Below are 16,806 nucleotides of genomic sequence, written 5' to 3'. Positions count from 1 at the left end.
CATGTTAATACAGATTGCTAATAATTTTAAGTAAACAGGCTTTACTGTGGTTTATTCATTCATTCAACAAATACTTGAGTACCTACTGTATACCAGGTACTGAAGAAAACAAAGCCCTTAACTTCGTAGAGGTTGTAATCTAGTTGAGGGAGAAAGAAAATGAATACATATTAGGTAGAAGCAAGTGTTCTGAAGCTGGGTCAGAAGAGAGACTAGAAAGCCTCACTTTAAAAAGTGACGCTTGAGGAGAGATTTACGGAAGCAAAGAAGTCATATGGACATAGGGGGAAAGAGCATCCCAGGTAGAGAAGTCAGAGCTCGTAGGCCTTCAGATGAGCATGCTATTTGGTTCTTTATGAAGGATGGTAAGGAAGCCTTCATGACTAGGGCAGAACAGTGTGAGTGAAGGGGAGATTGGTTTGGGCAACTCTGTTCTTTAGAGCTGCTGTTTATTAAGAGGAAAGAGACTAGGAGTATCAGGTTCAAGAATAGAGGTGGAGAGGGGTGCCTGGGTGGCTCAGTTGGTTGAGCATCCAACTTCGGCTCAAGTCATGATCTCGCTGTCCATGAGTTCAATCCCGCATCGGGCTCTGTGCTGACAGCTCGGAGCCTTGAGCCTGTTTCGGATTCTGTGTCTCCCTCTCTCTCTGCCCCTCCCCCACTCGTGCTCTGTCTCTCTCTGTCAAAAAATAAATAAATATTTAAAAATTAAAAAAAAGAAGAATAAAGGTGGGGATAGGGGTGGTTAGAAATCAGAAGTTTGGTTTTGAGAATACTCTGAGATACTGGAGAGTCATTCAGGTAAGACTTTGGATGAGTAGTTAGATCTGAGTTTAGAAAGGTCTAAGATGGAGATATGAAAGGAAATTGTTAGCATGTAGGTGGATGAGATTACCAAGCAAGTGAATGTAGATAGGGAAGAGAAGAAGTTCAAGTACTAAGCTCTGGGGTGCTTCATTATGTAAGGTAGTGGTTCTCAGGGGCACCTAGGTGACTTATTCAGTTACGTGTCCAATTCTTGATCTCAGCTCAGGTCTTGATCTCAGGGTCATGAGTTTGAACCCTATGTTGGGCTCCATGCTGGGTGTGGAGCCTACTTAGAAAAAATAAAATAAGGGGTGCCTGGATGGCTCAGTAGGTTGGGCGTCCAACTCTTGATTTTGCCTCAGGTCATGATCTTGCGGTTGGTGAGATCAAGCCCTGTGTCGAGCTCTACACTGACAGCGTGGAACTTGCTTGGGATTCTCACTCTTCCTCTCTCTCTCTCTGCCCCTACTCCGCACTTGCTCACACTCTCTCTCTCTCTCTCTCTCAAATAAATATTTTTTAAAAATTTAAGTAGTGATTCTGAACTATTTTTCCCACCCCCACACTAAACTTTTAAGATGTTTTTTCCCCTAATTATTTTTCCATGAAATTTCAATACTGCCTATACACTGTATGAGTGTATGTATGTAAGTGCTTTATGTATAAAAAGATTATTTTGCTTTCAAATAACCATTTTTCACCTCTTCAGAGGCAATATTACAGCTCTCTAGATGGTGCTTTAGAGGTTGTGAAAATGAGGAGGAACCAACAAAGTAAGTAACCAGAGAAGGAGCTGCCAGGGAGATAGAAGAACTGAGATAAAGTAGTGTCCTTTGAGCCAAGTGGAGAGAGAAAGGAGTGGTCAACTGGCAGACTGTGCTAATAGGTCAGGCAAGATGAAGACTGAAAATTCACTATTGAATTTGGTCACATGCAGATCTTCTGAGTGTTAACGTGAACTGTTAAAGTGTAATGGTATCGGAGCGCCTGGGTGGCGCAGTCGGTTAAGCGTCCGACTTCAGCCAGGTCACGATCTCGCAGTCCGGGAGTTCGAGCCCCGCGTCAGGCTCTGGGCTGATGGCTCAGAGCCTGGAGCCTGTTTCCGATTCTGTGTCTCCCTCTCTCTCTGCCCCTCCCCCGTTCATGCTCTGTCTCTCTCTGTCCCAAAAATAAATAAAAAACGTTGAAAAAAAAAAAATTAAAGTGTAATGGTATTCCTCTAGACTGTTGCATGCTCAAGAGAAGCGATCAGAGAAAGCAGAGAGAACTTGTAAACAAGTCCTTCAAGATGTTTTGTGGTAAAGGGGAGGGGAAAATGGGACAGTAGCTAGAGAGAAAATGGGTCAAGCGAGGATGTTAGAAGATGGGATAGTACAGCATATGCAGCATATTTTTATGTTGATGGAAAGATCAAGTAAAGAGAAAGAAATGAGTCACTCTAAGGAAAGAGGAAACTGTTACTACATCTGTGAAAAGGTAAGGGGAGATGGGATCCAGATGCCAGTTGGAAGGGTTGGTCAAGGTTAATCACTTACTCATTTAGTATGAGTACAAAACTTATACTCTAAAAGCTAAGAAATCATTTCATATTTGTGTGTGAGAGGAGGACAGACTGTCTAGCAAAGGGTGCTGAGGATGTAACACTGAGTGGTAGATCCTTGCTTGTCTGCACTCTGGGGCATATTCTCCTCTACTGCTGCCAGGATTTTGCTCCTTCTGTTGCCCTCTTAAATCTTCAGCTTCTCTGCAGGTTCGTTCTTTTCAAAATATGCACATGTTATCTTCCATCTTTTAAAAATAACCCCTGTTGGGGCGGCTGGGTGGCTCAGTCGGTTAAGCATCCAACCTTGGTTTTGGCTCAGGTCATGATTTCATGGTTTTGTGAGTTTGGGCCCTGCCTTGGGCTCCGTGCTGACTGTGCAGATCCAGCTTGGGATTCTCTCTGTCCCTCTATCTCTCTCTCTCCCTCTACCTCTTCCCCTCCCCCATTCACACTATCTCTTTCTCTTCCACGTAAATAAATAAACAATTTTTTTTAATGACTAAATATGAATAAAAATAACGCCTCTCTTAATTGTCTCCATTCTTAGCTACAGCTTCTCTTCAAAGCTGAAAAAGTAGTCTGTGTTCTTCTGTATTATCTCCCATTCCCTCTAGTTGAATCCAATAAAGTATAGATTCCACTCTTCACCTCTCCACACCCCTGTGGGAGAGAGAGAAATCCCTCGCTGACCTGTCTGGGCTCATATCGTACTACTGTTATAGCTTTTGCATTTTGATTCCCAGCAATTAAAACACCTATAGTTCCCTAAACATGCAATTTTTTTTTTAATTTTTTTTTAACGTTTATTTATGACAGAGCATGAACAGGGGAGGAGCAGAGAGAGAGGAAGACACAGAATCTGAAACAGGCTCCAGGCTCCGAGCTGTCAGCACAGAGCCCGACGCGGGGCTTGAACTCACGGACTGTGAGATCATGACCGGAGCCGAAGTCGGACGCTTAACCGACCAAGCCACCCAGGCGCCCCTCTAAACATGCAATTTTGTTTGACATATCTGAACCCTTACACGTACCTAGAATCCTTCTTTCTGTCCCCAGCCCGTTTGACCTATCAAGTTCCTCTTTCTTTCCAGGGTCAGGTTAGGCATCGTTTAGTGTATCTTTCCTTGATATTCCCAAGGCAGATTTAGGAATCCTTTCTTTATGTTTAAATCAACACTTATGTGCACCTTTAATGTTCCTTTAATGTGTATCACATTTTATTGCAATTCTCTTTTTTACTTTCTGTTTCACCCGTATAAGCCCTGAAGCTCCTTGAGGACAAGAACCTTTTTTCCTTTGATCAAGTGCCTAACACATGCCTAGAACATAGTATGTGCTCCATAAATACTTGTTGACTGGTTGAAACTCTGCATATATAAAGCTTTGTAAAATACTTGAACACAGGTGATTTCTGTATTTAGCTTAAATCTTGAAAATAATGCAGAGTTGAAAATCTCTTCTACAAAGTATATTGTCATAAAAGGCACTATAAATATGGTTTTATATTCATGCTGTAACTTAGGGCACAAGAAATCCAGCACAATTATATATGATTTTTTGGGTTTGTTTTTTCTTCTGAGTGACAATGAGAAAAATAATCTGCCCATTGCATTCAGTCCATTTAGGAAAAGTAGGAAATCTTAGCTGAAAAAGTTTGGCAGATGTAGATGTTAGATACCTGCAATTTATTGCCATTTGTAGTAGATATTTTGGACTTTTTGGCACAGATGTTTTGCACAGAATTTTAAAATTATTCAGTGCTATCTTGTAAAGTGGTTCTTTGAGCCTTTTATTTTCCTTTTTTGTATTTTTCAATACATGTCATTTCTACAGTTGTATAATTGGGTTTTTTTTTTTTTTTCCTAACTTAGAAACACATGGAACAAACCATTGTCCTACTGATAAGTCATCTTTTAATTTGGCTACAGTTGTTGCTGAAACACTTGGACTTAGTGTTCAAGAAGAATCTGTAAGTAATTGTTTAGTTTGGTGAAAATATGAATTAATTGGTATCCTTTAGTGTTGGTGTTTAGAGTATTAAGCAAAAGAAAAAGTATTTTATCCCAGGGTCATCAGATAAAGACCTAGAACAAAATTGATGTGGTTAGAAAGGCCTATTTATAGTCTCTACTCCAGCAGTCCCAGAAATCTGGAGTCTTTAGAATTCTTGGCATATAGGTTGTGGGTTGAGTCAAAATTTTAGGGAAGTGATGATGGCATAGAGGGTTTGGCCAACCCTTTCCTGTTTACTCTATCCTACCTACCCCTATCCTGTTCCATCTAACTGAAGACTTAAACCTTAAGGTTGGTTTCAGAATTTATTTGAATTTTTCAATATCCTTTAAATTAGGGTTTGATTTGGAAAACAGGCTGAATTCTTCGGATTCATCTGATTCTGTGCCACCTGATTCTTAGGGATTGGGTCAGAAATTGATCCCATGAATTAATTTTTGTTGTTTTAGTACTTCTTTATATCAGACACATTCACTTTGTTTCTTAATTGGTCCCTAAAAATAGAAAACTTAAAATTGAAGAATTTCAAGTTTTATTTATTTGTTTTATTTTGATACCACTTTAAAATAGTATTCCTTTGCTTTAGTCAGTAAATGTATATGTGCTCCTACAAAATTGTCTTGCTGTTAAAGTTTTAAAACTTGAATTGAGGGGCACCTGGGTGGCTCAGTCAGTTGAGCATCTGACTTCAGCTCAGGTCATGATTTCACATTTCGTGAGTTCAAGCCCCACGTCAGACTCTGGGCTGACAGCTCAGAGCCTGGAGCCTGCTTTACATTCTGTGTCTTCCTCCCTCTCGGCCTCTCCCTGCTGGCACTCTTTCTCTCTTAAAAATAAATAAACATTAAAAAATAAAATAAATAAAAATTGAGTTGATTTTTCACTATGTTTAGATTTTTTTTCTTTCTAAGTTTTAAATCCCTCTTCAAGTGGTAATGGGTAATTTTTAACCTTTGAACTTTAAATGTGTTTTAATGGTTTCTAATTCTTCCTACCCATATATCTGACAAATAAGTAGTTTCAGCACCAGATAAATTAAGGGAGCTGATCACTAAAGACATGTTTCTTGAGGTATGATCCACAGGCCAATAGCATCTGTATCACCTTAAAGTTTTATTAGATATAGAGAATCTCAGACCCCACCCAAGACCTAACTGCAAGCGAACTTGTGTTTTAACAAGATCCCGAGTTGACTTGAATGCATGTTAAAGTTTGAGAAGCACTGCTCTCTGAAGGAGTCTTTTAAATTCATCTTCTGTCAGTGTAAATAATTATCTTTATTCCTTTCCCCCCATCTAAATAACGGTTTTTGGAAGTTTATGGAGTTTTACATGAGTAATAGAATGTGCTTATGTAAAATATTGGGGCTTTTCTCTCTCTAAACTTAAAAGTGCTTATTTTTTTTTATTGTGGTGAAATGTGCATAACAATTCAGTGGCATTTAGTACTACACAGTATTACACAGTATTACTACACACTACCACATCTCTGGTTCCAAAAAATTCTCATCTTCCCCAAAATAAACCCTTTACCTGTTAAACATTCAGTCCTCATTCCTGACTACCCACAACCCCTGGCAACCACCAGGCTGCTTTTTGTCCTTATGGATTTAGCTATTCTGGATAATTCATGTGAATGGAATTTTGCATTATGTGGGTTTTGAGTCTGGCTTCTTTGACTTAGCCTGTTTTTGAAGTTCATCCAAATGGCAGAATGTATCAACATTTCATTCCTTTTTAAGAATGAATAATCTTCCATTGTATTTATATACTTTATATTTTACTTTTGAAGGAATCTCAGGGTCCCACGAGCCCTCTTGGTGATGAACTCTATCATTGTCTAGAAGATCACAAGAAACAACCTTTTGAGGAATCTGTAAGAAACAATGAAGATACTTTAAGGTAATTTGGGGCACTTTAATAATAACTTACAGACTATTGGTGAGATCTCATTACAGTTGAGTTCCATATAATTAATGATTTCTCTCTGTCAGCATATTGTATTAATTTTTATTTTAAAAATATTTTTCCCCAGTTCATGGTCAATTGAGGGCTTTTTGCATTACTGTAGAGAGAGGAATATTATTTTGGGGGTCTTTTTATACTTCTATCAAGCAGTAGTTCAGAGTCCAGCCTTGTTACTCTGCCTCTATAAAGACCCAGTCATCCCTTCTGTGTTTGTATTTCCAAAAAAATGTTATATATGGATGTTATATAAAATGCATTTATAAACTTAGGTGAATTTTCAAGATTGTGTTGTGTCTCCTATTTACTAATTTCAGAACATCCACTAACTAATCTTATCTATATTTGTGTAGTATTTTGCTTTTTTAAAAGTGCTTTCAGAAGTGGGGCACAGGGGCTGCATAGGTCAGTTGGTTGAGCATCGGACTCTTGATTTAGGCTCAGGTCATGATCTCACGGTTCGTGAGTTCAAGCCCCTCATCTGGCTCCATGCTGACAGTGTGGAGCCTGCTTGAGATCCTCTCTCTCCCCCACTGTCTCTCTGCCCCTTCCTCTCATTCTCTCTCTCTCTCTCTCATTTATTTATTTTTGAGAGAGTGAGGAAGAGAGAGCAAGCGGGTAAAGAGAGAGGGAGAGAGAAAGAATCCTAAGCAGGCTCCACACTATCAGCACCAAGCCTGATGGAGGGCTTGAACCCCCAAACCACAAGGTAATGAGCTGAAATCGAGTTGGATGCTTAACTGACTAAGCCACCCAGGCACGCCTAAATAAATAGAGAGAGAGAAAGAAGAAAGAAAGAAAGACAACTTTTAAAAAAGGTGCTTTCGGTTTTAGATACATATATCACATTTAATTTGTCATCAAAGTAGCTTTGCGCAGTGGCAGTATCGTAGCCAATGAGGTTTATCCGAGGCGCGATTATTGTTAATTGAAAACTTTTCCTAATTTGTCATCAAAGTAACTCATGAAAGTAGGTTTTTGATTACTCCCATTTTTAGTCAACAAAAACACAGCTCCCCAGAGGTTAAACGTCTTATTTAATACTACATAGCTGTTAATAACTAGAGCCAGAGCTCTTACCCATGCCACATCTTCTAACTGAAACCTAATACTCTTTCTACTACCATAACTGTCTCCTCTGCTAGAAGCAGGCTGGGTCTTAAGTTATGTTCAATTCTGTAGTATAAGATTTTTATTTTTTGAAGTTACTTATTATAAGATTTCATAACAACAAAAGAATTTAGGTCCCCACTGAATTTATTAAGCTATGATTTTCGTATATAGTGAAATTGCTTAAATTACTAGGAAAAATATTTATGGAGAGGAATATCAAGGTATTGAGATAAATTTACTGTATAATTTTCCTCAGCTTTTTGTCAGCCAAATGAAGAGAAGCTGACAACTCTACCCTATTTCAAATGTTGGTTAATAAATTATTTGAGTCTAATACATGGCTAAGACCTCACTACTAATATTCTATATTAGTGTAAATTTTCTCATATGCTTGTCTTTTAACTTTTACCCTATTTCTTTTTACCACTCTTTATTTTTTCAGGTTTTCAGATTCTAATTCAAAGACTCCTCAGGAAGAGTTAACTACTCGGGTATCATCTCCTGTATTTGGAGCTACCTCTAATGTGAAACACAGTTTAGGTTTGAATACAAGTTTGTCCCCTTCTCTCTTAGAGACTGGGAAAAAAAACCTTTTGAAAACAGCACCCTTCAACAACACTTCCAATTCTAGACTAGGAAAAACAACTTCAAAATCTGAAGATAGTGCCCTTTTCACACAGCATAATCTTGGGTCTGAAGTGAACAAGATCATTAGCCTGTCATCTTCAAATAAACAGATGCTTATAAATAAAAGTATAAATGAACCCAAAAGTGAACAGGATGGTTTTGATCACATTAAAGATGCTGTCACTGATAAACATGCAGTGCCACTGAAATCACTGGGAGGCAGAACATCCAAAAGGAAGAAAATTGAGGAAGAAAGTGAAGATGAAGGAAGCTACCCTCAGGCCTCTTTTGATAAAGAAAATGCTTTTCCTTTTTTACTGGATAGTCATTCTTCCGTGAATGGAGACTATGTGATGGATAAACCTCTGGATCTGTCCGATCGATTTTCAGCTATTCAGCGTCAAGAGAAAAGCCAAGGAAGTGAGACCTCTAAAGTCAGATTTAGGCAAGTGACTCTCTATGAGGCCCTGAAGCCCATTCCCAAGGGCTCTTCTTCAAGCCGAAAGACCTTAAGTGGGAGCTGTATATTAACCAGAGATTCCCCAGAGGAGCCCTGTTTACAGGCATGCATCCTCCAGTCCTTGGATAAATCATCTCCAGATAATAAAACACCATTACAAATCAAGGAAGAAAATCCCATCTTTAAAATCCCCCTACGTCCGCGTGAAAGTTTAGAGACAGACAATCTTTTTGATGATGTGAAGGTTAGTGTCAAATGTTCAAGTATTTTTATTAAAAGAGTTGTTTGTGATTTTATCTAGATGCTAATAATTCTTCCTGTTTTAGGGAGCTGATTCTCATGAGCCAGTAAAAATAGGCAGGTCAGTCCATGGAGCATGTGAACTTACATCTGTTCTTCAGTTAAATCCATGTAGAGTTGCTAAAACAAAGTCTGTACAAAACAGTCAAGGTACGTATACTATAAATAGTATTTTCAAAAAAAAAGTATTGGGGCATCTGGGTGGCTCAGTCGGTTAAGTGTCCGACTTTGGCTCAGGTCATGATCTCGCAGTTTGTGAGTTTGAGCCCTGCATCGGGCTCTGTGCTGACAGCTCAGAGCCTGGAGCCTGCTTCAGATTCTGTGTCTCCCTCTCTCTGTGCCCCTCCCCTGCTCCTGCTCTGTCTCTCTCTGTCTCAAAAATAAATTTAAAAACACTAAAAAAAATAAAGTATTTCCATTCTTTTGTAATGACTTTGAGTGTTATAGTATATACATTCTTTGGATATATTGAATTGTTTGGGAGAAAATGTTATTTCTTCCTGCATATTTGTGTTTATGGGATGATTCTCATTGGTTTCATTTTACATATGATTTTCCTGCTCTCATGCTTTTTGAAAAAATGAATTGAGTAATTGTCTTTAATACCTACTTTTATATGCGATTTCGTGGATTTACTTCTTCCATGTTATTTCTTATTTTCTTTACAAAAGCTTTAAGAATTTTAAACTATATGGAATTTTAAAATACATAAAGTAGAATTTTCATCATCCAAACTTTGTTCCTCACTCCATAGGTAGCCTGTCCATATGTATATATCTATTAATGTGGGGTTTTTTAAGCTTCTTGTTAGAAAATCTTTTCTTTGCTTTTAATTAACATGTATGTTAATCTTTTCATAATTTTGCTGTGTTTTTTTTTTTTTGTTTTTTGGCTACAAAATTTTTCTGTACTTCATATGCAGTATTTTTTCTTTTATTTTTCTTTGCAAAGTGTTTCCTTCATTCTGGGTTTATTTTCTTTTTTTCTTGAAGCACATTCTTTAGTTGTTCTTCCAACTAAAACGCTTAGTTTTTTCAGAAAGTTTCAGTTTCTGTATGAAAAACCTGTTTTCACTCTCACTTCTGATTTTCTTTTACATTTTTGATTTTGGGTTTTTTGTTCATGGTTGCTCTAGGGATTATAGTATACCTGCGTAATCTTTCTCAATCTACTTAAAGTTAATTTTGCCACTTTGTGTTCCGTGGCTGTGCTTTATGTAGTTATCATGTATGCCCACATGCATTGAAAACTACACAGTGTTACAGTTTTAACTTTTAAAACAATTTTTGATACAAAAATCACTCATTCAAGTGTACAGTTCATTTATTGTGTATCCTCACAGAGTTGTGCAGCTGTCATTGTAGTCTAAGTTTAGAACATTTTCATCACCTCAGAAAGAACACGGCCCATTAAGTTAATATGCAAAATGTGTGAAGAACTCACACAACTCAACGCCAAAAAAAGCAAATAATTCAGTTTAAAAATGGGCAGAGAGGGGTGCCAGGGTGGCTCACTCGGTTGAGCATCCAACTCTTGATTTCAGCTCAGGTCATGATCGCAGGGTCGGGGGATCGAGCCCCACATCAGGCTCTGCACCAAGTGTGGAGCCTGCTTGAGATTGTCTCTCTCTCTCTCTCTCTCTCTCTCTCTAAAATAAAAGGTGAGGGGCAGAGGACCTGAGTAGACAGCTTTTTCAAGAAGGCATATGGATCACCAACAGACACATGAAAAGATGTTCAGTATCACTAACCATCAGGGAAATGCAAATTAAAACCACAATGAGATATCACTTTATACCTGTTAGAATGGCTAAAATAAAAAACATAAGGAATAACAAGTACTGGCAAAGACATGGAGCAAAAGGAACCCTCGTGCACTATTGGTAGGAATGCAAATTGGTACAGCTACTTTGTTTCGTTTTTTTGTTTTTTTTTTTAATTAGCACATCTTTTATTTGTAAAATAAAATGGAAAGGGCCTTTCACAAAAATTAACTACACATACTTTTCAGAAGGAAAACAAGAGCTCAAGGTAAAAGATTACTTTTTCTTTTAAAAAAAAATTTTTTTTTTTAACATTTATTTATTTTTGAGACAGAGAGAGACAGAGCATGAACGGGGGAGGGTCAGAGAGAGGGAGACACAGAATCTGAAACAGGCTCCAGGCTCTGAGCTGTCAGCACAGAGCCTGACACGGGGCTCGAAGTCACGGACCGCGAGATCATGACCTGCGCGAAGTCAGCCGCTTAACCGACTGAGCCACCCAGGCGCCCCAAAAGATTACTTTTTCTAGCGAATTTCTATATATGTATATATATATATGTATATATATATATACACATATATGTGTGTGTGTGTATATACATATGTGTATATGTATACACACACACACACACACACACACAAAATTTATTGTCAAATTGGTTTCCATACCATACCTAGTGCTCATCCCAACAGGTGCCCTCCTCAATGCCCATCACCCACTTTCCCCTCTCCCCCACCCCCATCAACCCTCAGTTTGTTCTCAGTATTTAAGAGTCTCTTGTGGTTTGCCTCCCTCCCTCTCTGTATCCTTTTTTCCCCCCTTCCCCTCCCCCATGGTCTTCTGTTAAGTTTCTCAGGATCCACATATGAGTGAAAACATATGGTATCTGTCTTTTTCTGCCTGACTTATTTCACTTAGCATAACACTCTCCAGTTCCATCCACATTGCTACAAAAGACCATATTTCATTCTTTCTCATTGCCAAGTAGTATTCCATTGTATATATAAACCACATCTTCTTTATCCATTCATCAGTTGATGGACATTTAGGCTCTTTCCATAATTTGGCTATTGTTGAAAGTGCTGCTATAAACATTGGGGTACAAGTGCCCCTATGCATCAGCACTCCTGTATCCCTTGGGTAAATTCCTAGCAGTGCTGTTGCTGTGTCATAGGGTAGATCTATTTTTAATTTTTTGAGGAACCTCCACGCTGTTTTCCAGAGCGGCTTCACCAGTTTGCATTCCCGCCAACAGTGCAAGAGGGTTCCCTTTTCTCCACAGGTACAGCTACTTTGGAAAATGGTATGGAGGTTCCTCAAAAAATTAAAAATAGAATTACCATATGATCCAATATTTCCACTACTGGGTATTTATTTACTTAAAAGAAATAAAAATACTAATTCTAAAAGATCTATGCACCACTATGTTTATTATATTATTATTTACCATAGCCGATATGAAAGCAATCCAAGTATCCATAAATAATAGATAAAAAAGATGTGGTTATGTATGTACAGTAGAATATTATTCAGCCATAAAAAAGAACGAGATCTTGCCATTTGCAACAACATGGATAGACTTGGTATAATGCTAAGTGAAATAAGTCAGAGAAAGACAAATACCATATGATTTCTTATATGTAGAATTTAAGAAGTAAAATAAACAGAAGAGGCAAAACCAAAAGACTCTTAAACACAGAGATCAAACTGATGGTAGCCAGAGGGGAGGAGAGGGGTGGGGAATGAGTGAAATAGATGAAGGGGATTAAGAGTATGCTTATCTTATGAGCACTGAGAAGTGTATAGAGTTGCGGAATCATATTGCACAGCTGAAACTAATGTAACAGTGTATGTTAATTATACTTAAGTTAAAAATTTTTTCTAAATAACAATACCCATTACCAATCATTCTGCATTCCTCCCTTCTTCCCCAATCCTAGGCAACCACTAATCTACCCTCTGTCTCTATAGATTTGCCTACTCTGGAGTTTTCATATAAATGGAATCATATAATATATGATCTTTTGTGACTTAATTTTACTTTCATTTTTTTCATTATTACAAATAATGCTGCCATGAGCATAGCTGTTGACTTACAGTTTTATGTAGAAGTATCTTTTCATTTTTCTTGAGTTACATAGGAGAAGAATTGTTGGGCCATATGCTAACTCTGTTTAACCTTTTGAGGAACCATCTGCTTTCCAAAGTGGCTACTAGCACATGAGGTTCCCACTCTCCACATTCTCACCAATGCTTGTTATTATCTGTTTTTTACTCTAGCCATCCTACTGCATGTGAAGTAGTGTCTCATAGTGGTTATGATTTGCCTTTCCCTGCTGGCTAATGCTGTAGAACATCTTATTGTGTGCTTTTTGGCCATTTGTATATCTTCTTTGAAGGGATTGTCTGTTCAGATCCTTTGCTCATTTTCAATCGGAGTATTTTTCTTATTATTGAGTTGTAAGACTTCTTTATATTCTCTATGTCCTAGATAGTCTATTTAGCAGATATATGATTTTCAAATCCTTTCTCCCATTTGTGGATCCCATAATGGTTTAAGAAATTTTAAAATCCATTTTTAATTCTATTTTTTTCTCCTTATTGAAGATGTATCCTTTGAAAATAACCAGTGGAGCATAGATCCAGGAGCAGACCTTTCTCAATATAAAATGGATATTACTGTAATAGATACAAAGGTAAGTTAGAAAATAAAACCAAAGCACATGTGGTTATTCTAGTAAGTTGTTAGTTACCTTCCTCTCCTAACTCACTCTGTGACTGTAACATAATCGATTACATACTGCTTAAAACCTGCATTTACTCATTCAGAAAACTAAGAAAGAAAAATACTTTCTCTTCTAACTTTATGATGCTTTTGATAATAACTCTTTTGGCTTGTATTTAGGTTCTGTGTAGTTAAAGAAATTCTTTTTCACTTGGTAGCATATTCCTGAAGTATTTCACTGCTGCTGCAGTATAAATTGTTCTTTGTGTACGCTGATGTTCGTTACTGTGAGGCAGGCTGGAGAGGAAGGGAGGAGAGGCTCAGGGAGTTCAGTGGAGCGTACCTCTCCCTTCCCTTGGCAGCAGGCTTTCTTTTCATAGGCTTGAGAGAAGATGCTTGTACGTTGAAGCTAAAATACTTCACAGGCATATATGTATAAATCTATGTATATTCCTAAAGGGTAAAAATAAATATAACTTAATGCTGAAGTATACACTTAAAATATGGTTAAAATGGTCAATTTCATGGTGTGTATATTATACCAAAAATTTAAAAACATAAATATAAGGCCATGCAGGATAATTGTTAAAATTTTTGAATTTTTAAATATTTAGGATGGCAGTCAGTCACGATTAGCAGGAGGAGAGACAGTGGACACGGACTGCACATTGGTTAGTGAAACGGTGCTTCTAAAAATGAAGAAGCAAGAACAAAAGGGAGAGAAAAGTCCAAGTAAGATTTGATTTTTTTTTTAATTTAATAAAAATGTGGAGGGAAGTTTATAGTCATACCATTACATTGATGACCACAAGTGACCTCTTCACCATAAACCAGGTTTTTTTCATCTTTTAATAATATTAGATTTTTCTTAGTAAAGCTCACTTTCAGTATTTCAAGGGAAAAAAATCTTTAGCCAAAACATTTTTTTTTCCAGAAAAAATTTAAATTGTTTCCAAGGTTCAGCAAACCATAGTCAGCTGCCTGTTTTATACATAAAGATTTATTGGAACACAGCCTCAGTTATTTTGTTTATGTATTGCCTATGGCTGCTTGCATGGTACCATAGCAGAGTAGAGTAGTAGCTGCAGACCTTATTGGGCCCTCAGGCCTAAAATATTTCCTGTCTGACCCTTTAAGAAAAAATTTGCTGATCTCTGGTAATTAGATCTATTTTGTAAAAGGGAATCTTGAGAGTCCTGTTTCAGAAATATGAATTTCCAGAGTAATTTATAGGGTAAAAAGGGGAGGGGCGCCTGGGTGGCGCAGTCGGTTGAGCATCCGACTTCAGCCAGGTCACGATCTCGCAGTCCGTGAGTTCGAGCCCCGCGTCAGGCTCTGGGCTGATGGCTCAGAGCCTGGAGCCTGTTTCCGATTCTGTGTCTCCCTCTCTCTCTGCCCCTCCCCCGTTCATGCTCTGTCTCTCTCTGTCCCAAAAATAAATAAACGTTGAAAAAAAAAAATTTAAAAAAAAAAAGGGGAGAGTCTACCGAGAAGTATTTGTATAGATTTGCAAATTAGCAGTTAACTAAGAATAATGGTGTATATACTGAGCTACTCTGCCATATTTTGCTTCTACAGAAAAGGGGATTTGGGCCAAATTAGGGGTCTACAGCCTTTTGTAAGAACTTAAGTCTTCATCTAGAGCCTTGATTTTCCAAAAGAGGTGGGAACAATGGAAGGATTTTGGTTGGCACCACCTTAGCAACACTCCTAACTACAGATGTGTATGGCATGAGAGCAACTAGACCAGGAATAGTGTCACTTACACCCTTATGTATTAAGGGGTTAGGACCTGCCACGGGGGATGCAGTGCCAAAAGCAAGGACATTCTCCAGTGATCAGCTGTTAGAAACTGAGGACATTCAGACTATATGTACATTCCCTATCTTCTTCTGAATATTCTTTAGTCTACCTGCCCAGAGCTGAAGCCAGTCTTGTCCTTGCTTTTTTTTTTGAAACACTTTATCTCTTGCTGCCCTAACTGCAGTAAGTGAGAAAAAATTGTAGTAGTCTGTGCCTTAATTCTTTGTTCTTTGGGAATGAGTAACTACATGATCAAATAGCTAGCTGCCTACATTGAGAGGACAGTACCTATAAAAAGAAAAAAACCTTTAACGGTGATTTATTGTCCTTTTATAGTGAACGACACTAAGGTAACTTTCTTCTTCAGAAGGTACTTTGCTTTTAAGATTACTTTGTTCTGGTACCAGCTCCTAATATTATTGAAAAAAAAAGAAAAAAGGCAAAACTAAAATATGACTACTGTGGCTTCAAATGTATCGGGTCACTTCAAAGAATATGATAGTTTCCCAAATATGTTTGAAGCAAGAATCATATGGAAGTAAGTTTAGAATTTGAACTAATGAGTGGAGATAGTTTTGGCTACATAGATATTGTGCATACTATTGCTATATAATAAATCACTCTGATAACTTAGGGATTAAAACACAACAGTCATATTCTTAGCTTTCGTAGTTTCTGTGGTCCAGGAAAATTAATGAGGATATAATCTATAATCTATGTTTTCAAGTATTTCAAGTCAGAAATCAGACCAACAGGTATGGTTCAGTCAGTAGAGCATGCGACTTTCACTCTTAGGGTTGTGAGTTCAAGCCCCATGTTGTGCATGGAGCCCTACTTAAAAAAAAAAAGTCAGACCACCAGCAAAAACTAGGGGGGTGCCTGGCTGGCTCAGTCGGTAGAGCATGTGACTTTTAATCTCAGGGTTGTGAGTTTCAGCCACACGATGGATGTGGAGATTACTTACCAAGATTTTTAAACGTTAAAAAAAAACCATAAAGTAGTGACTTAACATTGTGATTTACTAGCAGTATATACAGAATACTTGGGATACCTAGCACACTGCCTGGCATGTAGAAGTTGCATATTACTTACAAATTTGATCCTCAATGTAAAAAAAAAAAATTGTTTACTCATTCAGTAAATACAAAGCTGCAGTTCTATAAAGGGAAGTGTTTCAGAAACTGGAAATAATGAATAAACAGAACAAAAGTACCTACTTCATGGAACATGCCTTCTAATTTAAGGGGAAACAATCAAATGTGGGGTATGATAGATGATAAGTTGTGGAGAAAGATAAAACAGGGTAAGGGTGCTGCAGCACCATGGATTAGGGAAGTTGTAGTTATTTTATAGAGAGTAATCTTGGCAGGCTTCTGCTCTGTTTGTTGGCCAACTGGATCTATTTCTGTTTTTTAGTAAACTGCTGTTTTTCAAAATGTGATTATATACTGAGAAATGTAGTTAGTACTCTGAAGATGAATTTAGCACTTAGCATATCAAATAAGGAATTTGTTCCTTTTATTAATACTAAATTACCAAGTGTTAATGGTGGCATAAAATTAAGCAGATGAGCAAGGTTGTATAGATTTGAATGTCCACTATTTATACATATCTTATTTATTAAGCTTCATATTTTTCATCATTCTGATGCATTTTCTGTTCCTCACAGTTTTTTGATAGTACTCATT

The 16,806-nt window shown here is 37.6% G+C and overlaps 1 protein-coding gene and 1 non-coding gene across 5 annotated transcripts in view; both read left to right on the top strand.

The window, feature by feature from the left end:
- Nucleotides 1–16,806, top strand: part of RBBP8 (RB binding protein 8, endonuclease) — a 119,544-nt gene that overhangs the window by 86,970 nt on the left and 15,768 nt on the right. For all 4 annotated transcript variants that reach the window (XM_040479239.1, XM_040479238.1, XM_040479240.1 and 1 more), the window contains 6 exons: nt 4,222–4,319; nt 6,155–6,264; nt 7,883–8,771; nt 8,854–8,977; nt 13,198–13,286; nt 13,930–14,047. In XM_040479239.1, coding sequence (XP_040335173.1) covers nt 4,222–4,319; nt 6,155–6,264; nt 7,883–8,771; nt 8,854–8,977; nt 13,198–13,286; nt 13,930–14,047 — 1,428 coding nt within the window. The remainder of the gene's footprint in view (nt 1–4,221; nt 4,320–6,154; nt 6,265–7,882; nt 8,772–8,853; nt 8,978–13,197; nt 13,287–13,929; nt 14,048–16,806) is intronic.
- On the top strand, nt 7,195–7,334 carry LOC121033256 (U4 spliceosomal RNA). The gene has a single exon (XR_005791784.1). It is a non-coding gene; the product is annotated as a U4 spliceosomal RNA (small nuclear RNA).

The sequence above is a fragment of the Herpailurus yagouaroundi genome, unplaced genomic scaffold, assembly GCF_014898765.1.
Source record: "Herpailurus yagouaroundi ecotype Mexico unplaced genomic scaffold, PumYag 142, whole genome shotgun sequence".
NCBI classification, from domain to species: Eukaryota; Metazoa; Chordata; class Mammalia; order Carnivora; family Felidae; genus Herpailurus; species Herpailurus yagouaroundi.
This window is presented reverse-complemented; position numbering and strand designations above follow the sequence as displayed.